The sequence below is a fragment of the Struthio camelus genome, chromosome W (assembly GCF_040807025.1).
Source record: "Struthio camelus isolate bStrCam1 chromosome W, bStrCam1.hap1, whole genome shotgun sequence".
Taxonomy (NCBI): domain Eukaryota; kingdom Metazoa; phylum Chordata; class Aves; order Struthioniformes; family Struthionidae; genus Struthio; species Struthio camelus.
Window position 1 is genome coordinate 33,193,174 of NC_090981.1, and position 21,504 is coordinate 33,214,677.

The window sequence follows — 21,504 nt, forward strand, 5'->3', positions numbered from 1 at the left end:
TGAGAGACCACATCCTTTAAAATAAGATAATTAAAACAAATAAACAAAACAAAAGCCCAGAAAACAGACCCGACTCCAGAGGACGTAGAACAATAGTGTAATTTTTGGTATAGATCGGTTTCAAGCATATTAATTCAACATATATTGCACAAATCCATGCCATACCTGGCAAAACTGTTTTAAAAGTTGCTCGGTCATGAAAACTCTAACCAGTGAGTATTAATTACTGACCTATTTATAAGAATATTCATTAGAAAAATATAAAGTGATATTATTTCCTTAGCTACCTTTTGTACTAAAATTATCTACTTCACGTGAACTGCACTGCACCACCAGTTGCTTTCCTACTTCTTTATGAGTACATCAAATAACCTTATTAGATTGAAAGGATTTTTGGGGGAGAGCCTTTTATAAAAGATTCTTTTTACCTTGGTCACAAAGAAAGCTCCAGTAGTCGCATCACAGCACGTTTCTTAGTTTCTTAATTCATTTAGGGAAACAAACTACTTCTGGCACACTGCCCCAGACAGAGAGAACTGTTGGACTTGCAGTTTCCAGGCTGGCAGAATGGGAGCAGACGATCACTGCACTGCGCTGGAGCTTCTCAAAAATCTGCAGAGAGGTGGCTAACAGACTATGAACCAGGATGACACGTTTGCCCCAGGCAGCTGGCCAAAATTTGGGATCTTGTAGGTTGTTCTCATCAGGAGGCGTAGTCTACAGTGGAGTCAGTGCTTCTTCAGTGCCATTTTGGCTCTTCACAATGAGCCTCCAAAGCCCTGGACACAGGCAGAATCCAACATACCAGGAGATATCGGGGATTTTTGCTTATAGCTCCTAAACCTTTTTCTACTGACGTTTTCATTCAAAATGTTCTCCTTCCCTAGCTCTTTCTAGAACGGGCCTATGAATGTACATCTCCGGATATTCTGAGAGTTCCCTTGCTGCCTTTTGTAACGTTCCTAATGCTTCTGTCCCTCTTTGAGGCCCCGAGGGACAGCAGCGGATGCAATCCCTCAATTCTATCTACAAAGCAACCAAGGGCTCTCTCCAGGGCTACGTACGACAGCGCAACAGCTCTGCAGTTGCGCTCACAGCTAATGCAGCGATTTTTAAAATGAAAGGTTTTCTTAAGAACATTTACAAACTCAGTCCATGAAGGAGCTGCCATCCTAAACAAGCAAGAAGAAACGTACCTGTCCGAAACAGGAGACGGAGGGGGAATAACAGTCACATAGTAATCCTTTTTATTCCTTTAATAAAGGGGTAAAAACGCACAGTAAAGCCCCAGAGTGGAGCCAAGAGAAGAGATGCAACACGTACAGCCCTTCTCTCAACTTACAGCGATAGCCTCTGTATTTTCAGCTGAGGAGAATTAGCCAGAGGAAAAAAACTGAAGGCAAAAAAAACCCCAAAAAACAAAAACAAAAGAACACCCAACACTGGAACTTCAGTTTTTGCTCCTCTGTTGCACCTTGCCATCACAGCACGGCTTTATAGGACAGCAGCATGTGGCGTTTAATTAACAAAAGCCTAACAACAAGTAGACAAAAATCTCTTTCTACAGCTCACTTCATCACTGACTACAGATAAACACATCTCATAAAAGGGTCAGATTAACAAAGGGGAGGGGAGAACAAAAAAAAAAAAAAAAACCAGAAATGAAACAGACTGCCTCCTTCCCAGAGATGTAAAATACAATGTAATCAGAAGCAGATGTTATTTGGCTGAGTGCAATGCTAGCACCAATGCAGTTTTCCCCTGGCATCACTGGGAGCTGGTTTGCCTGATGGGGATGCCTTCAAACAGCTCTGGAAGTCATCATCTTCGCTTCAGGAAAAAAAAAAAGGCCCAAAACTCAGGCAAGGGTTTCCTTACTGCTTCTGTGCTCTGTGCCAGACAATAAATCCAGCACAGCCTTGTCTGATGAGCACTTGCCAGCGCAAGACTGTGCACACGCTCTCTCTCCTTCTGTAACTTGCAACTCATTTTAAATATATTCTCTCATATGCTTGTGAGCTGCGACCATCACAGCAGATGGCCTCCGTGATTTGGCCTCCTTCAGCTGAAACACCCAGAGGCACCACGGTGCTCAATACACTTGCCTCCCCTCCTATCTTTCACGGGCTGCAGCACAGCAAGGACGCCACTCCATGCCCTCTCCCCTCCTGTCTGGGCTTGCTTACAGAGTCGACCTGTGAGAAAGGCCTCTCCTCAGTTGCTAGTCAGGGATACTGTAGGAACGGCCAGCTGTTTCCAGGTTATCTGCCATCCTCACTCATAAGGTTAGGAACTAAGAGACAGAAGAGTAGTATAGAATCTGTTGTTTCTTTTACACTGAGCCTTTGAGCACCATCGCAGTCCCTGCAACAAAAGCACTCCCTACTCAACACGGGCTTGCAAATATTTATCATGAGACACTACAGACAGATGGCATTTGCTTAGAGCAGCAGAACTATTACCAGCATTTGCTACTTGAATTTTTGACACAGACTTTACAAACGTTAGATAAACTTTCACTGATGAAAGAGCCATTTACTATCCACAATTTAACAAGGGGCCCCCTAAAAATAAAAGTTCTTCCACAGGAAGGTGGCACATCACAGTAAAAAAATCCTGTTCATCTGCCAACGCACACTCCACCATCCATTCAATCTTATATTCCTCTCCTCCATCTCTTCCTCCTGACTTTCTAAGCACTACGTAGGTGGTTCTCCTACTTAGCAGTTGATCTTAGACAGCAGACACAGGTAGGCTTGCTGCAGATTTTGGTGGTATCAGCAGACTGTTAGATGGATGAAAAGCGGGTTCCAATGCCAAGAGCTAAACACGGAGCGGTCCTGTGCAAAAGAATCCGTGGAAAAATAAGCAGCAAGAGGGTCCCTCTGCATTATGTGCTGCTTTACAGAAAAACATGTCTTTGTTCATTAGCGGTGGCTTTGCCTTAATGTGAACCAGGAATGAATTGTGCAACTTCTGAGAATTTTACGGATTTGATGTTTTTAACTGGGAGTTAGTTTTGATCTTCTCACTGGACTGTTTTCCTGCCCACGTTCAGCCTATGAACAAGCTGTTAACCTACTGCAAGATTTAATTACTTTTCCCTCTGGCAGGGCAATGTTTCAAGTCTGTATAGACCCTCCTCAGAAGCTGAATCTTGCATTTTGCATAAAACATATCATGAAAGTCAGACCTCACACAATCATGGAGATCGAATCAACGTATGCAACTTATTACCAGCTTCTGATGAAGACGAGACACGGAAATAATCACCCCCCCAAAAATCCTAACGGGCTTGGAGGAGCTGATCCCTAAGCTGCTTTGTAAAGGCTATTGCTCTGTACGTAGAGCTGTGGCAGCATTACAGGGCAGGCATTTCAACAGAGCAAACGGAGCTGCTGGTAGATGGTGCTATCACACAGGTGATACAAAACTGAGTAGCAGTGGACCCAATCTTCATCCCACGGGACCGAAGAGAGCCTGGTTCAGCATCTGCTCTTCCTTCAATTCCTTCCTATTCCTGCTCCCCTTGCATTAATTAACTGGGTAAAAAAATTAGTGTTATGCTGGTCCCGCACACCGGAATACACAGCAAATTTTAAAATGTGAGCACCCTGTAAAGATGAACGGGAGGTCTGTTGGGTAGCTAGAAGCTTAATATATTTCAACGGAATAATCTGGTTTAAAAGCAAGCACAAAGGTGACAAACCGGAATACCTCATGTACAACAGAGTTATTGTTTCAGGTCTTCTACGAATTGAGGAAGATAATGCTGTGTCACCTAAACTCTGGCTTATGTTTGTGCCAGAAGGAAAAAACAAAACCCCTCCAGCTTGTATTTTTAAAAGAAAGTTTAAATTCTAGATTACGGTTCAGCAACAGCTAGTACACAGCAAATTTTGCAGTTGTTTTAAAACTGGAGCAGTTTACGACTAGGTCGTGTTTCCCTGGCCCCGTGCCTTATTTGAAGAAGGGCATATCTATATCAAGGGAGGAACAGTAACTTATACCTTTCTTTTTCAGTAGGCCATTCTCTCTCTGCCTCCCTCACCGGTCAGATCTGAAAGATTAAGTCCATTTTAGACATAATTCACCTGTTTTAAAAGAAGAAACAGGGCTTTTGAGACATGCTGAACTGGATCCTACATTTACACATTTCGTACAGCCACACAGCCATGCTCACCTACCTCCCCAAATCTGCCAATACAGTTTGAACCCTGCAGATCAATCTGCAAGGACAGTTTTGGAGGGAACAGGGGAGTCCAGATTTCCTTGCTAGTCTCTGACGCTACAAACAACGGCATCAACTGTGGTGACAGCAGGGCAGTAAGCTGGAAGTAACTAGCAGAACAGGATGGAAAACAGTAGCTCGTTTTACACTGAGCCATGAGTCATAACTCAATCATAACCAATCTCATTTACAGCTTGGACGAATTTGACAACTCCCTTTGCACTGGAAGGCTTCTTTATCGCCTTTTGCGAAAGTGCTCGTTATTTATAACACTGCAACCTTCAAGAAAACACCTGTGGGTGGGAGAAGCTGTATGTATGCTAATAGTATCAGTAAAGCTCTCACAACACAGTGCAGGCAGATAATTGTTTCCAAGTTTTGTCTCAAAATGTGGTTCACCACCTCATGACATACGATAACCTTCACAGCATACTACAATTCTCTTATTTCCAAAGAACAGCCAGTGGAATTTAAACATGTTCTTAAGTGTGTAATAGCACAGTGACAGCACATGCATTTCATGAAAGTTAAATGTGTGCACGGTTACTTTGCTGAATTAGGCTTTATTATAGTTTGCTTAAAAAAAAAAAAGCAGTTTTCCTCCTTTTTTTTAAATACAGAAAAGCATATGGATTGAAAGAAAGGAAGAAAGATGCAGTCTAAATTCAGCAACATTTAATCCAAATCCAGACTCCAATCCAAGGAGAGGAAACAACGCAACTAAGGTATTAAGGAAAAACTATTGTATGAATTCATTATTGTATAGCAATTTGACAAACACAACCACCATAAACTGAATTAACTACCACGTCGTTCTCACAGAACCGTGAGAACGTTGAGCTGACACCCAACTCCCTGGATTTGTACTGCAACAGCAGATTTAAGCAATACTGAAAAAGGAGACACTTAAATCCTTCCCACCGTTAACAGCCACCGTGACAGACAGACGGTCTAGAGCTCCCCAAGAGTACTCTGAATTGTCTCTTCCACTCTTTCCTTCTTTAAACTTCTGAGTGAGTAGCATCTCAATTTAAAAAAAAAAAACAGTAAGTACAAACAACAGTGTAATGTAACAGTAACTACAAACATACATGTTTTCCTATATACTATAGCCAGATGTGGAACAGTAACATTTACCATGTGGTGGAGCAAAGTAACTGTGTGAAACATGATACAGGAACTCTGAAAGCTAGCATACAAGTCCGGATGCATGAAATGCATACAAAAACGTATGGTTAATGAGACAGCATTGTTTTAAATTTCAGAGTGCAGTGAAAGATAACATCTTCCAGCGTTGGAAAAATCCAATCTGTCAGATGAAGGAATGCTCCATCTAATGGAGAACAGGTGAAAGATATGGAGTCATAAAGAACTCCTCACTTTCGGGTCAAACTTCCTGCAGCACATATGTGGTAAGTCAATATAATTAATGCCACCACGACATTTCACACAGCCTTACTTTCATAATGGATGTTCAATTTTATCGGCCTCAGACATTGCAAGATATTATAAGCTGCCAGAAATATCTGAAACCGCTATGACAAAAAAAGATCACCATTAGTTTCACACAAAGTTCTATAGACAAAGGCTCTAGGATGGGTATGAGATGCAGGTGTTTAGTGAAAGTAGGTCTTTGTTTTACATTAAATGTGTCAATACAATTCAGTAGCATGGTGATCACTTGTTAGGACAAACATCACTGCTTTATAGAAACATGTATCACTTTATTACGGCAGTTATTTAGTGTCTGTAGACAACAGATTGCATGGCAGTTCATATAAGGAACTTGGCTTTGACTGTAGGGTACAAGTACCCACACACATTTTCCTGACCGTTTCCCAGAACAAACCTTTTCATACGTCTGATCAAAGTTATTTCCTTTATCCAGCACCTGTCCCCGCCTAATCCATTTGCTCCTAAACCTAGGGAATTTGCTCCTAAACCTAACACTACTACTCTGATGCAATACACCACCAGTTTCCATCTGCAGCAGGTTTATTTGTTTAAGAAGTAAATGATGTACATTTAAATTTGGCAACTGGGAACCTGCACAACCCATCCTAGACGGCAGAACGGGCTATGTCAAACATCATCGACATGAAACAAAAGAAAAGAAGTTAGAAATACAAGGTTGAAAGGCTAAGCCTCTGACATTTACGTCAGTTCAGTAGGCTCTGACATTCAGAGCAAACTCGAAGTTACTAAGGCAGTCGGGGAGACATCGCTAAAAGAACAGCCTTTGATATTCAGTGATTTCCTCATTTCCTCCTGTAATTTCATTACAGCCCAGACTGAAGAACCAGTAAATGATGTAGTAATATATCAGCTTGCCAAACTCACAGCTCAGGAGGGAATCCAAATTCAATTTTTCAACCTCTTTATGGAAACAAAAGACTTGCTATTCACTACACATTGACAGAACCCAAGCAGAAGGGTCTGCAGCACACCAAGGAAGTACTGATGATCCAGAGCTTCAGGTTTTCTACAAATCATCACACATAATTAGAAAGGATGAAGAAAGTACCTATTTAAAACAAACAAAAAAAAACCACAAAAGCACCCCAAAAAAACACACACCCCCCCACACCACACACAACTGTCTGATGTGTGCAATAGAAATCTTTGGTCTTACTAACTCAGGAATGATACCAAACATTCCTGAGCACTACTCACTGGCACGGTTCCTATTTGCTATTTACAAATATAGAGAAGGTTGCTTGCAAGTGGTGTGAGATGATAGGAGTCAGAGAAATAAACCCATTAAAACAAAACCAGGGCTTGTAATACATGACATAAAACAAACTTCAGCTATAATTATGAATTATGGCGTTGGCCCTGAGGCAGGAAAAGCCAAGTCTAAGCGAAGGGGCACAGCACGTTTGCTTATTTAACAGTGATGCTCTTGTTCAGGGAGCACACCAGAATCCAAGGTGGTACAGAACGGAATAAAATCCAGGAACGAAACAGCAGTATGAGTCAAGTATATTCAACATAAACTTGCTTGTTCACAAAACGAACTACGCGCAGTTTTCACCATCTTCCAAGAGAACACGTCCCCACCCTGATCCAGGTCCCCGCAATCCTGCGGACCGCCACTCCAGTGAGCTCTCAGCAGGGAATCACTCCATTCCCGCTCCCTATCTTGACACAGTCTGTAATATATATCCAAATCCCTGAACTTTCATCTGGAAAAAACTACTTAGTCCAGCCTTGACCTCCTTTGAAAACTACTGCTTTGAAGAATCTTTGCCTCTAGCCATTTTTATTACATAAAAGGGTTACACTGCTTTGGTATTTAACATGGTTTTTGGGAAGGTCTGCAAGTGGGGGGGTTGGGGGGGGGAGGGGAGGGCTGGGGTGTTTTTGTTTGTTTGTTGTTTTAAATCCAAAGCTGGATTTTACAGACAGCTGTACTTCCCACTTCTCTATACAAGGATGTCAGCAGGAGCCCCAAGTTGGGAAGAGCCTTCGTTTTAAGCCTCCACCAACTAAATAAGCAAAAATTAAAGCCTATAAGAGTAAAATATGTTAATTAGAACACGAGTACAGAAGAGAGCACTAAAGTATCCTCTATGGCTAGATTTTCAGATATCCAAACGCCAATCCCCCTGTTACGCTACAGACCTCTTCGACTCTCTTAAGAGACAGAAAAGATTTTCTCATTGACTTCATGGATCTCAGCCCCACAGGCGACAGAACTGCAAACAGAGGGAACTAAAGAGGTTCACGGAACTTCACTGAGGTTACATTAATACATAATAAAGGCAATCCAATAATGAGAGACTACTACTCTTCAGACGATCTTAGTGCACTTTACCAAGTGAGATTTCTTGTCTGTTTTTATTGGGAAGGCACAGAAGAGGGGGATAATCAAATCAAGGTCACCCGCTGGACAGCAGACCAAAACTCCAGGGTTTATTTTTTCAGAGTATTAGAATTCAATATCTAACCATTAAAAAAAAAAAATGCACAGAGCAGCAGAGTAAGATGCTTAAGCATATTAATAAATTTAACTCTTTCCTCCTCCTCTCTACTCTGAGGTAGACTAAATTCCTTCCCTCCCCTCTTCCTCCCTCTAAAAAAGGTTTTGCCTCTGTTTATCGTATTTTGCATTTTGATACGCAGCAGGTATCCCGTGTCTTCATAGAGAACGTAAACGCTACGAGCTTCTCTGAAAGCCAGGACAGGAGCCAAGGAGAGATTTTTCTGCAGCTCACACTACATTAAGTGTTAATTGCCATCCTGGCTGGTAATAAATGGGGAGAAGCCAACAGTAAAAATATTCTGAGCATGCATAAAATATGTGCTGTCCCTATTGGCCTGGAGAATCAAAAGGGTTTTGTGAACTCCCAAACAAGGTAACATCCACTTTTGAGAACTAAGGATACCGTGTTTTACTGTACCTCAAATCGTTTGCCCTTAAATTCTGGCACAAAGCCTGGAAACGAAACCACCTGCCATTGATTTCTCTCCAAACTCCCAAGAACACACATGCTTTTATGATAATGCAGGCCAGACAGGCATTCCAGCATGCCTCTAGATCAGGGAGTTTTTCTTCTGGCACAGTAATAGGGGCTTACAAGGCCAGAAATCTATTTTATTTGCACTGCACTTGTATATATGCCTGGGCCTGCAGCAGAACCTCAGAGGTTCTCACTTCCCTTTCACCATCACTCTTAGATTGTCGTAACAATGTTATCTACTGGCTCCCACGCAGTTACTTGTGACAATTTATGCCAGCATAAAGGAGGTGGCACGTTCTGCTGTATTTTAATACATGGAATTTTACATTAACTATCTTGTTTTCCATTTACTTTCCACAAGCAATGGTCAGGAAGCCACAGAAGATGCATCAGAAGAGTTCTGAAAGTAAAGGAAACTGAAGCTATGTCTGCAAAGAAAATTATGTTCTCACTTTTTGTATTACAAGGCCTTTGGCAGTTTCATACTGAATCAGCTTTCTGAATTTGAGCAACAGCAAAATCTTCACGCAAGTATTTCCACCGAAATGAAGCAGGAGTTGGTTTTAATTTAACAATTTAACTTGATGGCATCAGTTCAGCAGGGCAGATAAATTCATGCTAGGCACTAAAGAAAGTCTATTTATAGAACATACACATACAATGAAGCAAGAGCTATAAGCAACTGACATGGTGAGGAACAAAATCCATACCAACAGCTGCAGAAAGATGAAAAAGTTTACTTCCTTGCCACTGCTTCCTTTTTTTTTTTTTTTTTTTCCTCTTGAACTGTGTACTCCAAAACTCCAATGCTAGCAGCACTGCAGTGACATTCAGGAGTACTTTAGAGAAGAAACAATTATGTTATATTTATATTTTATATATCCTATTTTTGGCATATAATTTGTCTTGTTTTATGCCATTCTTTACCTCATAAGCAAATTCCGAGACAAAATAATTTCTGTGAAGCTAACTTATCCAAAAGAAAGGTTAAGGAATGACCTGATCTGTCTATAACCACAGAGGGGAATAACAGCCATTACTACGAACCCGTCTGCCTGCAATTCATAGAAAACTGAGGCTGAACAATTTTACACTGAGGCATAGGGGGTTTTGTGTGTTTGTTTTTAAAGGAAACAGAAAGGGGGAATGACAGCAAGTTATTCAGAAATACAGTAATTTCCCTCATTAACAATTTTAAAATCTAGTTTGGATTTTTAAGCGTTTTAGTTCAAATGATACTATCGTCAGGGAAGCACGCGCTCCGTGCAGGTCTGACAACAGGAATACAGTGGTTCACTTCTAGAAGGAAACAAATTATCAAGGAGAACAAAACAAACAAAAAAGCTTTCTTGCTTCATATGCTGATTAGAGAAAACACAAGCAGCAGCAATTCACACCAGTAAGCCTATAGGGGGGGAAAAAAAAAAAAACAACCACACCATTTCATTTCAGTGGACACTCTTGCGAAGATTTTGCTTTCCGTATGGTCTGGCTCCTGAAATTTCTGACCAACAGAAAAAGAATACTAAAGAGGGTAAGAAGAATGAATGGCTCAATTTTCTGAATTTTAATTCCAGCCGGAGCTTTGATCTTGTATGAAACTGCTAAAACTGAGGGGAAAAAAACAGTCAGAGGGACTATTTTCATTGGACACTGATGAGATTTCTACAGAATTCTACACGGAGTTCTGGTGCCGGAGAGCTGAAGAGGCGCAATTTCACTTGCGGAGGTAATTACAAACTATAAATTACTTCACAGACCTAAAATAAATAAATAAAAAGGACTCTGAGTTCTTCAGGAAAGAATGAAGGAAATTCAGACTATGCCTGGAAGCCGCTGCCAGAAAAACCTGAAGCAGAAATCATGTTATTCAATGTGTTATTTAACTGCTAATCTAAGGATGGACTCACCACTGGAACAAACTGTTGAGGAAGAAGCAATCTCTATCTAGATGGCTGAATAGAGGCTGGCTGACTTTCTAGAATGGAGAAGAAGAAGAAAAAAACCCGCTTTCAGTCAAAATACATGTTAATAGACTCAGTACAGGGTAACAGTCAAAATTTATGGGCCTGGGTTACACTGGAAGACTGACAGCGTGATCCCACAATCCCTTGAAATGCTGCACCGTCCTCACTCAGAAAATCTACAGCAGCAGAGGGGCTAAATCTGGATCTCAACCTAGACCGTTTCCACAGGCTAAAAAGAAAAAAAATCCCACTTTTTGAACTTTCAAACACCCTTATGGCACAACAAAAAAAAATAACAATACAAAGAAAAACTTATATTTAAATACTTTATTTCCATCTCACAAAAAGCAATAGTGTTTGCAGTACATGTGCCTCTCAAATCAGTGCTGCTTATATGCAAATCAATTTCTCTGAAATATAAAGAAAATAAGCTTTTTATCCCTTTACAAATGAAATAACACATTTGCATGTTTATACATATATATACACATATATATTTTTATATCTATGTACACACACACACAATATTCAAAAACCCTCCCCCTAAAGGCAAGTATTTTACAACCTGGAATTTCACCACCCACCATTCAGGACACACGTGAATTTACAGCGTCTTGAATATTTCTACAGTGCTTAAAACGCAGAGCGTGGCCCTTTACAAGTACCTACAATATATAACGCCTACAAATTAACTTGCAAGATTTTCTGCAGGGACAGCTAACTTAACCAACTCTTAACTAAGACAGGGCTCATTTCTCACTGCAAAAATTTACTTATTTTATGCTATATATTCAAACTAGTTCATTGTCCAATTCTTGGAAGAGAAAAGCAGTACTTCATTTTTAAGAATTCAGTTCAAATCAGACCATGTTTTAATCCATTCAAGCCAGTATATTTTTATAAAACTAGGTATTTTAGGTTTTACAGTAATTTGTTAAACGCCACCATGACTAATTCAAAGATGCCGCCTCTCTCTCAATCTTGATCAAAGCTAAATAGTCACATATAAAAGTCTGTATTTCTACAACAGCAGCAGGTTTAAGTAACACAGCAAAACTAGAGATTTAAACTCTTGAGCAATAGGACCTGAGAGTTTAACATGATAAATAATGTCTTCATTTTATTTTTTTCTAGAAATCCTGTGAAACAATGCCTTAAAAAAGTAACAAAAGAACTTTGAACATTTTAGTAGCATCTTGATAAAAGTGATAAACATAAACAACATTACTAATGAAAATAAATTCACTCAAGCACTTTATTTCTAAAGGTAAAACAACAAATATTTACCACATGGTGAATTGACGGGACTATGTGACACATGATTCAGGAACATGCAGGAGAAGCTAAAGTGTACGTGACTGAATGAATCAAGTGCATGTAAGTGAGAACGGATACTGAAGCAGCGCTATTTTAAACTTCAGAGCGCAACGAAAGATAACATCTTCCAGTAAGGAAAGGAAGGAGGATCCCATCTGTCAGAAAAAGGAACGGTCCACCGAATGGTGAACAGGTGAAAGAGATGGAGTCACAAAGCAGTACTTGCACCCCCCTCACAACCCCCCCACAACCCCCAAGCAAACAAAAATCCCTTCCTACAGTACTTGGCCACCAAGAGAAAATAATTAATTCCAAGATTAGGTTTCTTGTAGCTCGTTCTTACCACGTGTATTCAAAATTAACCATCTTAGATGCTGCAAGATCTCCAAAGTTCTCATTTTTATAGCAAACAACATCCTCCTGTGCCTTCTAACTGCTAAATCAGACAATAACACGTTACAGTCCACAGTACAAACAAGGTCGCTAGCAAACCATTGCCAATCTAGGAGAGATGTGGATAAGGGGAAGTTTTCATGATTAATTTAAAAATAATCAGCTTGACAGCAATGCAGTGCCTGGGAGGCGATGCAACATTTCAGGAAAGCTCACATAGTTTTGCTTCAGTAGCTCAGCAATCGGAAGATTTATGCTGCAGCACAGTTTACGCCTTATTTACAGGAAGCAAGGAAAGCCGACGCTGCTCAGTAGTCTCCCTCCGCCAGGCCCCTTCCATCACAGATTCACGTACACGTGGAACTGTCTGTTTGACAAGCAAGCCCCATTAGCAACTCTCTTCTGTTTTCCCATTAGCAGGGAGGTGAACAGTTTCACTTGCTCTGAGAAGCAAAGTCTCCAACCTCTAAGGACAAAAATCCTAAGTAACCTATTTGGGCTAGAAATGTTAAACTCGTCAATTTAAGAACAAGACCTCAGTTAGCTCCCGCAGAAAAGTAGGACGCTTATTCTAGCATACTGTCTGGCATATCACTTTAATCATAAGCCGTAAGGCACAATGACCTTGGCACGTTGGTCCATCTGTACAATGGGTCTACACAGAAGTACTTAACCGATTCTGAACTCCTTCATTCCCTATGTTACCATCTTTTCATGCCTCAGTCTCATGACAGTTGAGAACACGTGCTTCAGTCTAAATTATCTGCACTTTTTCCATCTCTTAATAAAAATTAAAGGGGAGCTGGTGGAGAGCTTTTTTCAGAGCTCAATTACTTGCTTACATTTTTTCTGGTAGGCTAATTTTAGACAGGAAAGAGTGAAAAACTTGCACAGAAGTGAAAAATAGATGAGCTGTACATCTGCTTTTCACCACAGTCAGTTCTTAAAAATTACACGTGGTTTATTTATAAACAGAGGATACTGGAAAGTAGCAAGAAAACCAGTGCATAATGGCTTTAAAGACAGTAACTTATGAAGTCTGACGGAATACAAACTGTATAGCTCCAATTCATTCAAAATCATCTCACATTGCAGCAGACGAGTCAAAGCTAGTAGCATTTAAACCCAAAGCTTTTTACCGGAAAGCTCTTCGGCTTTAAAATAACAGTGGCCTAAGACATCCACAAACACTGGTTCTGTAAGTTTTAACTGGAAAATACTACAGAAATTAGGTAAAGAGGTGCTGTTGGCTGCAATATACTTTTTTCTTTTCACCGGAAGACAAAAGAAAAATCTAAAAAAACTGGTAAGATTTCGTTCCTTCCCAGTAGAAGGCAGGACAGATATGGCTGTCGAGGGCAATTCATTGCTTAGGCCAGCTTAGCCGCGCCGCTCCAGTCTCCCTCAGCTCGTAAGGAACGCAGAAGCGGAGGAGTACATTTCAGCGTTTCTCACGGAGGAAAGACTCTAACACCTCTCTTAATACAGAGAATTAGAAGTTCAGAGACTCCACGGCAGAAAAATAATTTGAAAGCACTCTATAACTCACACTGAAACGCCTGCAACATCATCTGTATACCAAAAAGGTTACTTACAAACTACTGGGAGGAAAACAACAACAAAATAACCTCCCCCCACCCCACGCCACACCCACTCAAACCTCCCAACCTACCAAACTTTTTTTTTTTTTTTTTTTTTTATCATCTCCCGTCTAAAACTCAGCTGCATGTTATTTCCTTACAAAGGGTTCATTACCAATAAAGCTTTTGAATACAATGGTACATTTTTAAATCCCACAGTGGAACACAGGAGGAGGATGGGATCTTTCTCCAGTCTCTGTTTGAAATTCACATACCTCAGTACTGCAGGCAGGGATGAGGTAAAACATGTGTAAGGAGTTCACTACTGTCATTTAGAATGAAGTGACTATAAAGAAAAATACATGCCAACTATGTACATACAAAGATGGAACTAAAATAGTTCTGTAGAGTCCAAAGGTTAAAAAAAAGGAAAGGAAAAAAAACGTGGCAGTTAGTACAAACAATCCAAGAACAAAATTAATTAAAAATCTAATCCCATAATTGTAAGGAAGCATGATCTACTTTTAGTCCTCACACAGCCAATTCCTTCTTTGGTGCACGCAGAATAGGCTAATTTCTGGACCTCTTTGGCAAACAAGTATTTCGTGCGCTCTCAAGGTCTCACATTCTTTCTGACGATTTTGTAACAAAGTCACCAAAATCGAAGCTGGTGACAAGTTGAGAAATTTTTGTTTTCCAGGACTTCTGACATATTCAGAAAAGAGGGGAACAGCGTGGCGTGGCTTAAGCGCTCATAGCTGACAATTTTGGCTAATCAAATGAATAGCCAATGCCGCGGTTTCGTAAGTGAAACTACGCAGCTTACGTTATCCTCTGGTAAATTTTTAAGTCCAATAATTTAACTTTGAATCAAACTACCGTCTTCCTCAGAAGTTACACTGGCTGAAAATAAATCCACTTAGTTCAAAAAACTCCACTTTTAATTGTCAGTGCTTTTATACTACTTTAAAACTGACCACATAATTGGACCGTGATAAGGTAAAGCAGGTTTAAACATGTGCACAAATCCACAAAAGGTACATCCGTAGTGAAATGAACATTTAAAAATATCAGCTCTTCAGATAAACAAGTAGGTTTATTCTTGCATAGGTTGCATGTACATGTCATGCCTAAGAAATGGCCATGTTAACTGTTTTTAGACAGAGGCAGATTGTACTGCAGATTTTTTGCCCTTTTTTTTTTTTTTTTTTTTTAGATCCCTTTCTTCAGAACAGTTTGAAGATTTGTCCCCTGGGGTTTTTCAAGAGAGTAGGAGAATATACCATTAAAATCCAAATGAGGAGCTTTCCTAATGCTATGCTATACAAAGTAAGCTATGCACACAAATTAAACTAGTGACATGGGAGGTCACAGGTTAAGGAAAAAAGCAGAAGCTTACCTAAATTAAGTGGCTGATACACATCTACTAATTGCAGACTCTCTGCAACAAGTGAAGAAATTAAAAATCAGTAGTCAAAAGTGAACAAATCAGTAGTCAGTCTAACAGATGAACCAGCCTGGAGCAACTTCCCACAGCAGATTTCTGCTGTTGCTCAAAGAGATCAACATAGCAACATTAATTACAATCTAATGATTAAAGAGGAGATTCTCAAAAACGTTTAATCAATTCAGAGTAAAAATCCCAAGGTCACCTAGGTGCTTCTGGAAATCCCACCTCCAAAACGTTTCTGCTCCTTGGCTTTTCACTTCTCCGTATGTAATATTAATACTCAGCCACTTTACAGACGAAAGCGTACATTGCTTAGAATGCTATATTGCTCTTTCCTATGATTTGTGTAAATTCTAGAGAACCTTTTTAAAAATCAAAATTTGAAGCACATCCAAAACTTCATCTCCCCTCAAACTGGCGCACCTTAATTATGTAAGTATTAATGGATCTTATAAGGTATGATTCTGTTCCACAACAGCTACTGTATCTACAAATGTAAAAACTACTTACATTTTTGCATTTAAAAACCCTATTGCTGAACCAGAAGTCTGCAAAGAAAGAACAGTTTGCATGGTAAATCTTGCTTTTTTCTGCCTCTGTCAGTATTTACTCACTGCTGAAAAACTACAACATGATTCCAAATGAAAGGGCGCATGTTTCAAATATAAAATTATGCATCATCATTTATGCAGATGTTTGGTCTACAGATTAAAATAGTTTCAGAATAAATACTTACATCCTGCCCATAAATGCTCCAAGGAAAAACAAAACTTACGTGAGATGTGCCCTGAGCTATCTAGACTCCCTAATAGTGCAAACGATGTTGCAGCAATGCCTGGTTTCACTCTGGCTTTTGCAAAAGTAACAGAGCAACAGTCCACAAATATCCTGAATGGCTGGAAAACCACAGCAGTATGTTCATTCACTATAGCCATTCCTGTAGTTTTGCTAAATTCCTCTCCATCCACTGGATATTGAGCTGAATTGTATCAATTGCCTCTTTTACACAATGCAGTTGAGAACTCTCCTCTGATCGTGACTCAAAAAATGTCTTCACCTGCACAACAAGAAAAGAAAGAAAGAACGAACATATTCTAATTGAAGCTAGCGTAGGCCACACAAATAGTTTCAAAAGCAAAGGCTACAAGCGCATGCAGAAAACGGGGAACCTTCTATCCTGCAGTAGCAGGGGGATTCCCAAAACGCAAGGAGATCATCCTTCACGGAAACTGTAGCAATAACAAAATTACCTGAGTGAAAATATTAGGCTAAACCACAGACCATTATTGACCCCTGAACCTCACCGACCCCTGGGAAGGGGGAACACAGAGGGGAGACAGAGATGCCTGAGGTATCGCAGATCTTAACTGATCCTCAATTGCCACACTAGCTCCTTGAGGTCACCAACAGTCAAAATAAAATACAGCAATATTTATCGCCTTCCATCTGATTTCAGAGATGGAGAAAGCATAGCTTGTTTACAAAATCTATGCCCGAAACTCATTATCTCTATTACGGGAGACTGCTCTATTGAACAGGAAACCAAAATAAATATTCCCAACTCTGTCACAGGTTCAACATGTAACCTTCAACAAGCTTATAGATGTATTTCCCACTTAGGAAAAAAGGATAGCTATAGCTGTGTATCCGTGTGAAAAGGCCTTAAAGATGGTAAAAATATGCGTTTTCCTCATTTCTCAATTAACTGAAATGCACAGCTTTAGTACTATAGTAAGTAACACTTTCTGGTAGTTCACGCCACCAACCTCAAGCAGATGTGCCTTTGTGGAAAACTGACAAGTTGACCAACTAACGATATTCTGGATAGTGTATGAGCCTAGGTGAAACCTGAAATACAAAACACAGAAGAAAACACCTAGGAGCCACTTTAAGATGCAAGTTCAGAACATGTACACATTCTTACTCTCAGCTTTTTGTTTTAGAGCTGGAAACTATTGAAAGCACTTAATTAAGTTTTCACAACTCATTTTTGAAAGAGATAGGAGCTTTCAGAAGCCCAAGCCTGAAGAGCCTTCACTCCCCTAAAAATTGAGCTTTAGAGCTAAGGACATGCAAACTCTTCAAACTTCTACCCCAGCTCCAAAACTAAAGGGCTAAAGACACCCCATACTGAATATCAAAACCTGCATTTGTGGGATGTATTCCAAAACTTGACAATAATCAAATTCACCCCCAGATTTCATTTCAACAACAGTAATTTTTTGTCATACTGACTATTAAAAGCTTGGTAGAACAGGAATTTTCATGCAGCAGAAGGTTTTTGGTTTTTTGTTTGTGGCTTTTTTTTTTCTTTTTTTTCCTAAAGTAACATGAAGCTATTCCAAATCAAAATTAAGACTCAGAATACAAGCTTTCCAAGCACTGTTAGTTTTCTGAAGACTCACAGGACAGCTCTCCTGCTGGGTAGCCAGCAAGACCCATTAAGGAGAACATTATTTCTAAGGCAAGATGGATTTTCTTGTTGTTTGGCTTTGGAATTGCTCTAAAAAGATAGAAGAAATGCATGCTGAGTCAACTCCATGGGTCTGCTTTTGAATGTATTTGATCCATGCAAATTCTGCATCTGCAACAGTTGTTTTAGAGATGGTACCCTTTTAACAGGAGTTCACATCAAGGTTTTCTAATGCGAGTACAAGACTCGGGCACCAAAGTCCCATCAACTATCAAAATATTTAAAAATTTATGCTCCATCTTCTTTCTGAAAAAAATGTATTTTAAAACATGCTTTCACATCTTACTCCAAGGCTACTCATATGAAGCCAACTATTTGTTATTAGGCACTTAAAAGAAACAGGTCCTTTTGTCACTGAGAGTATAAAGTTTCAGGTACATTAAAAAAAATAATAATAATCTTACTTTCGTGTAAGCTTTTCCCAGTTCTCTTTAACAAAGTCCCAGGCCAGCAAATATCCAGGCAAACTCTGGCTAACAGTTGCTATGATATGTGAAAGCTCCTGCGCCCTTATGACTTCGCCCTCAAGGCTGTTCTGCATTAACCTAAAAGACAAAGCTATGAAGAGGGACAGGAAAACAAAACAAAAAAACCCTAATCCATTCGTGATTTCCTTTAATTCAGGAGTATTCAGAGAACCATATGAAGAAGATTCTTTAATAGACCAAATACCTAACGACTTCTGGCATCTGTAGCACACTGATGCTCCAATTTATACTCACTATACTCATTTACCTTGAGTTTCCCAGTATTAGAACGGTCTTAGCTCTAAACTAAGTATCTAAATTTTCACTCTTTTTTGAAAAGATGCAGTAAATTCTCACAACTTATGAAAAAAAATATAATTCATGCACAAGTCAAAAGAGGAAAGCTTTTACAAGAATCACCCACTAGGACGCTTCTGGTGTCCTCCATGTAGCATTGAGATTTGGTCTTATGACAGGTGTTGGAGCACAACACAAGGCGAAAATTTCACCCACCGAAATTTTAAAAAATCCTAGTTATTGTCCTGGTTATAAAGACATACCAGTCTCTGAAGACTCAATAGAACAATCTGCAACTGTGTTACCATTCCAGCAATGCAAGGCTTTTAACTCCAATTGTTTTTGTTTTCTCTTTGTGCATGTTCCAAACTGTGCAGAATTTGACTTTCTGAATTACTCTGTTACATAAATCATTTGTAAGGGCAAGCATCACACTCTTGATGTTTATGGGAGGCTATGCAAAACATCTAGCTAGATTTTCTTTCAGAATTTTATTCTGCAACAACAAAGACCACAATTCATTCTTTCAAGGAAGATTCTAACACTTTAAATTTACATGGGAAATAACTTTTTGGCTGTTCCATACCAGATCAGCTTTCTGACATCATCTGTGCTGGCCAAAGCTTCAATCATTTTGTTCTTTTCTGCTTCAGAAACTGAAGAGGAGTACATCTTTAAGAGGAATTCCCAGCCATCATTAGTTTTGGCTCCAGCTGCAAATATGGCTTTCATAACATCACTAGGCAGACTACGGTGACAAACAGGGGGAAAAAGGCATGGGGAGGAGGGGGAGGGAGGGAAAAAAACCCAATTATTTGGGAAAGAAAGGAAAAAGTCACAAAATAAAAGTTAGGCAGAAATACTGGAAGAGATGCCTCTCGTTAGAGCAATTTAATTCTGTAGCGACAGTAAGTTTGCTGGAAAAAAGGAATTCATGCCATTCTAGTAGTTTAACTCACTAGGAGAAAACAAATTACGTTATTCACATGAAAGCACAGTAAATGGTACAAGAATCTGAATAGTTTTCTGTGGCACAAAATCCACGTGAACCCAGAGCAGAGAGAGTTCTGCAAGAGAAAAAGGTTAACTTTGATGCTGCTACTATGTAATTCTCCTTGAGCATGCAGCTTAGGAAATGCAGATGGAAACAATTTGCCGCTGGTCTCGCAGTCACACTCAATAACACTGCAGACAAAGTTTTAAGTTCTAGCACAGTTTTCCCTCTCATCTTAAAGCAGCAATTACTTTTAGATGAAGAACAGTAAAAGACAGAACAAAGTGACCTATCAGTGTTCATATCTTCGTGCAAAACACGGTGGGGAGGCAACAGCAAAACAGATCGATAAAAGGAGCATCAGGCTAATTTTTGTAGTACCTCGTTGTGCCATTAGAACTCATCCACTTCTTAAACATCTCAGTGGCAGTCACTCTACAGTTTCGCATATCATGAGCGCAGGCAAAAGCTAGCAGTGTTGCCCGCAGCTCTCGTTCAGATAGGGTCCCATCATCAGTCCAAGTTTGCTGATCAATTTTATTTCCAAGTAGATGTTCTATTCTATGCTAAAGGAGGAAACATGATTAGCAACAGGATAAGAACCTAATTCTTCCCAAGAGAATTTTCCGTATACAAAAGCAGCAAAAAAACCCAGGAAGTTTTAAAACTGTGTAAATTCAACATAGTAGATTTTCATCTTCCTATTTCAATTAACATATACCATATGTTACTGCCTACATAAATAAATGCCAGGCACCACATACACCTGAAAGAGATGCCAGGTCAATGCCTTGAGTTGCATATGTAAATGGAACACTGCTCCTTGAACTACTGTTCACAGAAAGACGGTAGTAGTTAAACTCAACTTTACCTTAAGCATAGCCTCTCTATCAGGTGCTAAAGAGAGGCAATACGTGTTTTCTGAGCAAACATACCTACTTGTCCACGCTCTGAGATCCTGAGACTCACAGTCAGCTTACTACCTCAACTAACTGCAACTTCTGTCTGCTTACAAGTGCTTTTAACTTGAGCAAACCACAGTTAACACACCTTAGTTTAAGGCAAACAAACCAACCTTTATCTTTGGGCTGCCCACCACTCATAGCTGTAGCTTTGTAGCTTGCCACAAACACAGCCAGGTGCCTGCTAGCTACCGCGTCTCGGCTGACACTCACTAACGTGGCTGCTAGGATGAGCTTTATGTTAGGGGCTACGTTTAGCCAAGTCAAATTCAACTATTACAATCTAATACACACTGCAAGCAAACCACAGCTTGCACCACTTTTCACAGCATGTAATTTGTAGCTTTCTGGTTCTTTGCCGAGTTTCCTTAAGCACTTATATTTCACCTTTACCTGGAATATAAATAAGGATATCCACTATTCTATCTGGGCGTTTAAAAACTTGCATTCAAGACTAAATCCCTTTGCTGATGTTCTACAGCACAAAGCAGTAAGCACCTTTTAAAATCAGCGGATGAATATGGAAAGGAGGCTTCAAAATAACAAGGCAGAATGGAAAGTGACACACATTTCCACAGCAAGAACTGAGACTACAATGTTTATTTCACTGCTAAGTCTGTAGCGCTGGATGTTCATCTATTTCCCCAGCTGCAATGGGACAATGACAACCATTCATGCACTTCTATTTTTTACATCAAATACGGTGGATTTTTTTTTTTTTTGCATTCTCTCTATACAAAGCAACTAGCTCTACCAACTCCAGTCACTTTAATGACTTTCTAAAGTAACACTGAAAGAGCTATTTTCTTCTCTTCTTTGTACTTGAAAACATCATGGATCTTGATCCATGACAACTACACTGACCTTTACAGCCACTGTAGTAAATACTGAGGCATCACTAGGTACCCAC

The 21,504-nt window shown here is 39.8% G+C and overlaps 1 protein-coding gene across 3 annotated transcripts in view; it reads right to left on the reverse strand.

Moving 5' to 3' along the window:
- Positions 1-15,028: 15,028 nt before the first annotated feature.
- The window catches only part of LOC104150448 (leucyl and cystinyl aminopeptidase), a 60,669-nt gene continuing 54,193 nt past the window's right edge, over positions 15,029-21,504 (reverse strand). For all 3 annotated transcript variants that reach the window (XM_068926069.1, XM_068926070.1, XM_068926068.1), the window contains 5 exons: positions 20,014-20,198; positions 19,225-19,386; positions 18,279-18,419; positions 17,168-17,249; positions 15,029-16,458 (listed from right to left, as the gene is read on the reverse strand). In XM_068926069.1, coding sequence (XP_068782170.1) covers positions 16,327-16,458; positions 17,168-17,249; positions 18,279-18,419; positions 19,225-19,386; positions 20,014-20,198 — 702 coding nt within the window. In that variant the 3' untranslated portion in view covers positions 15,029-16,326. The remainder of the gene's footprint in view (positions 16,459-17,167; positions 17,250-18,278; positions 18,420-19,224; positions 19,387-20,013; positions 20,199-21,504) is intronic.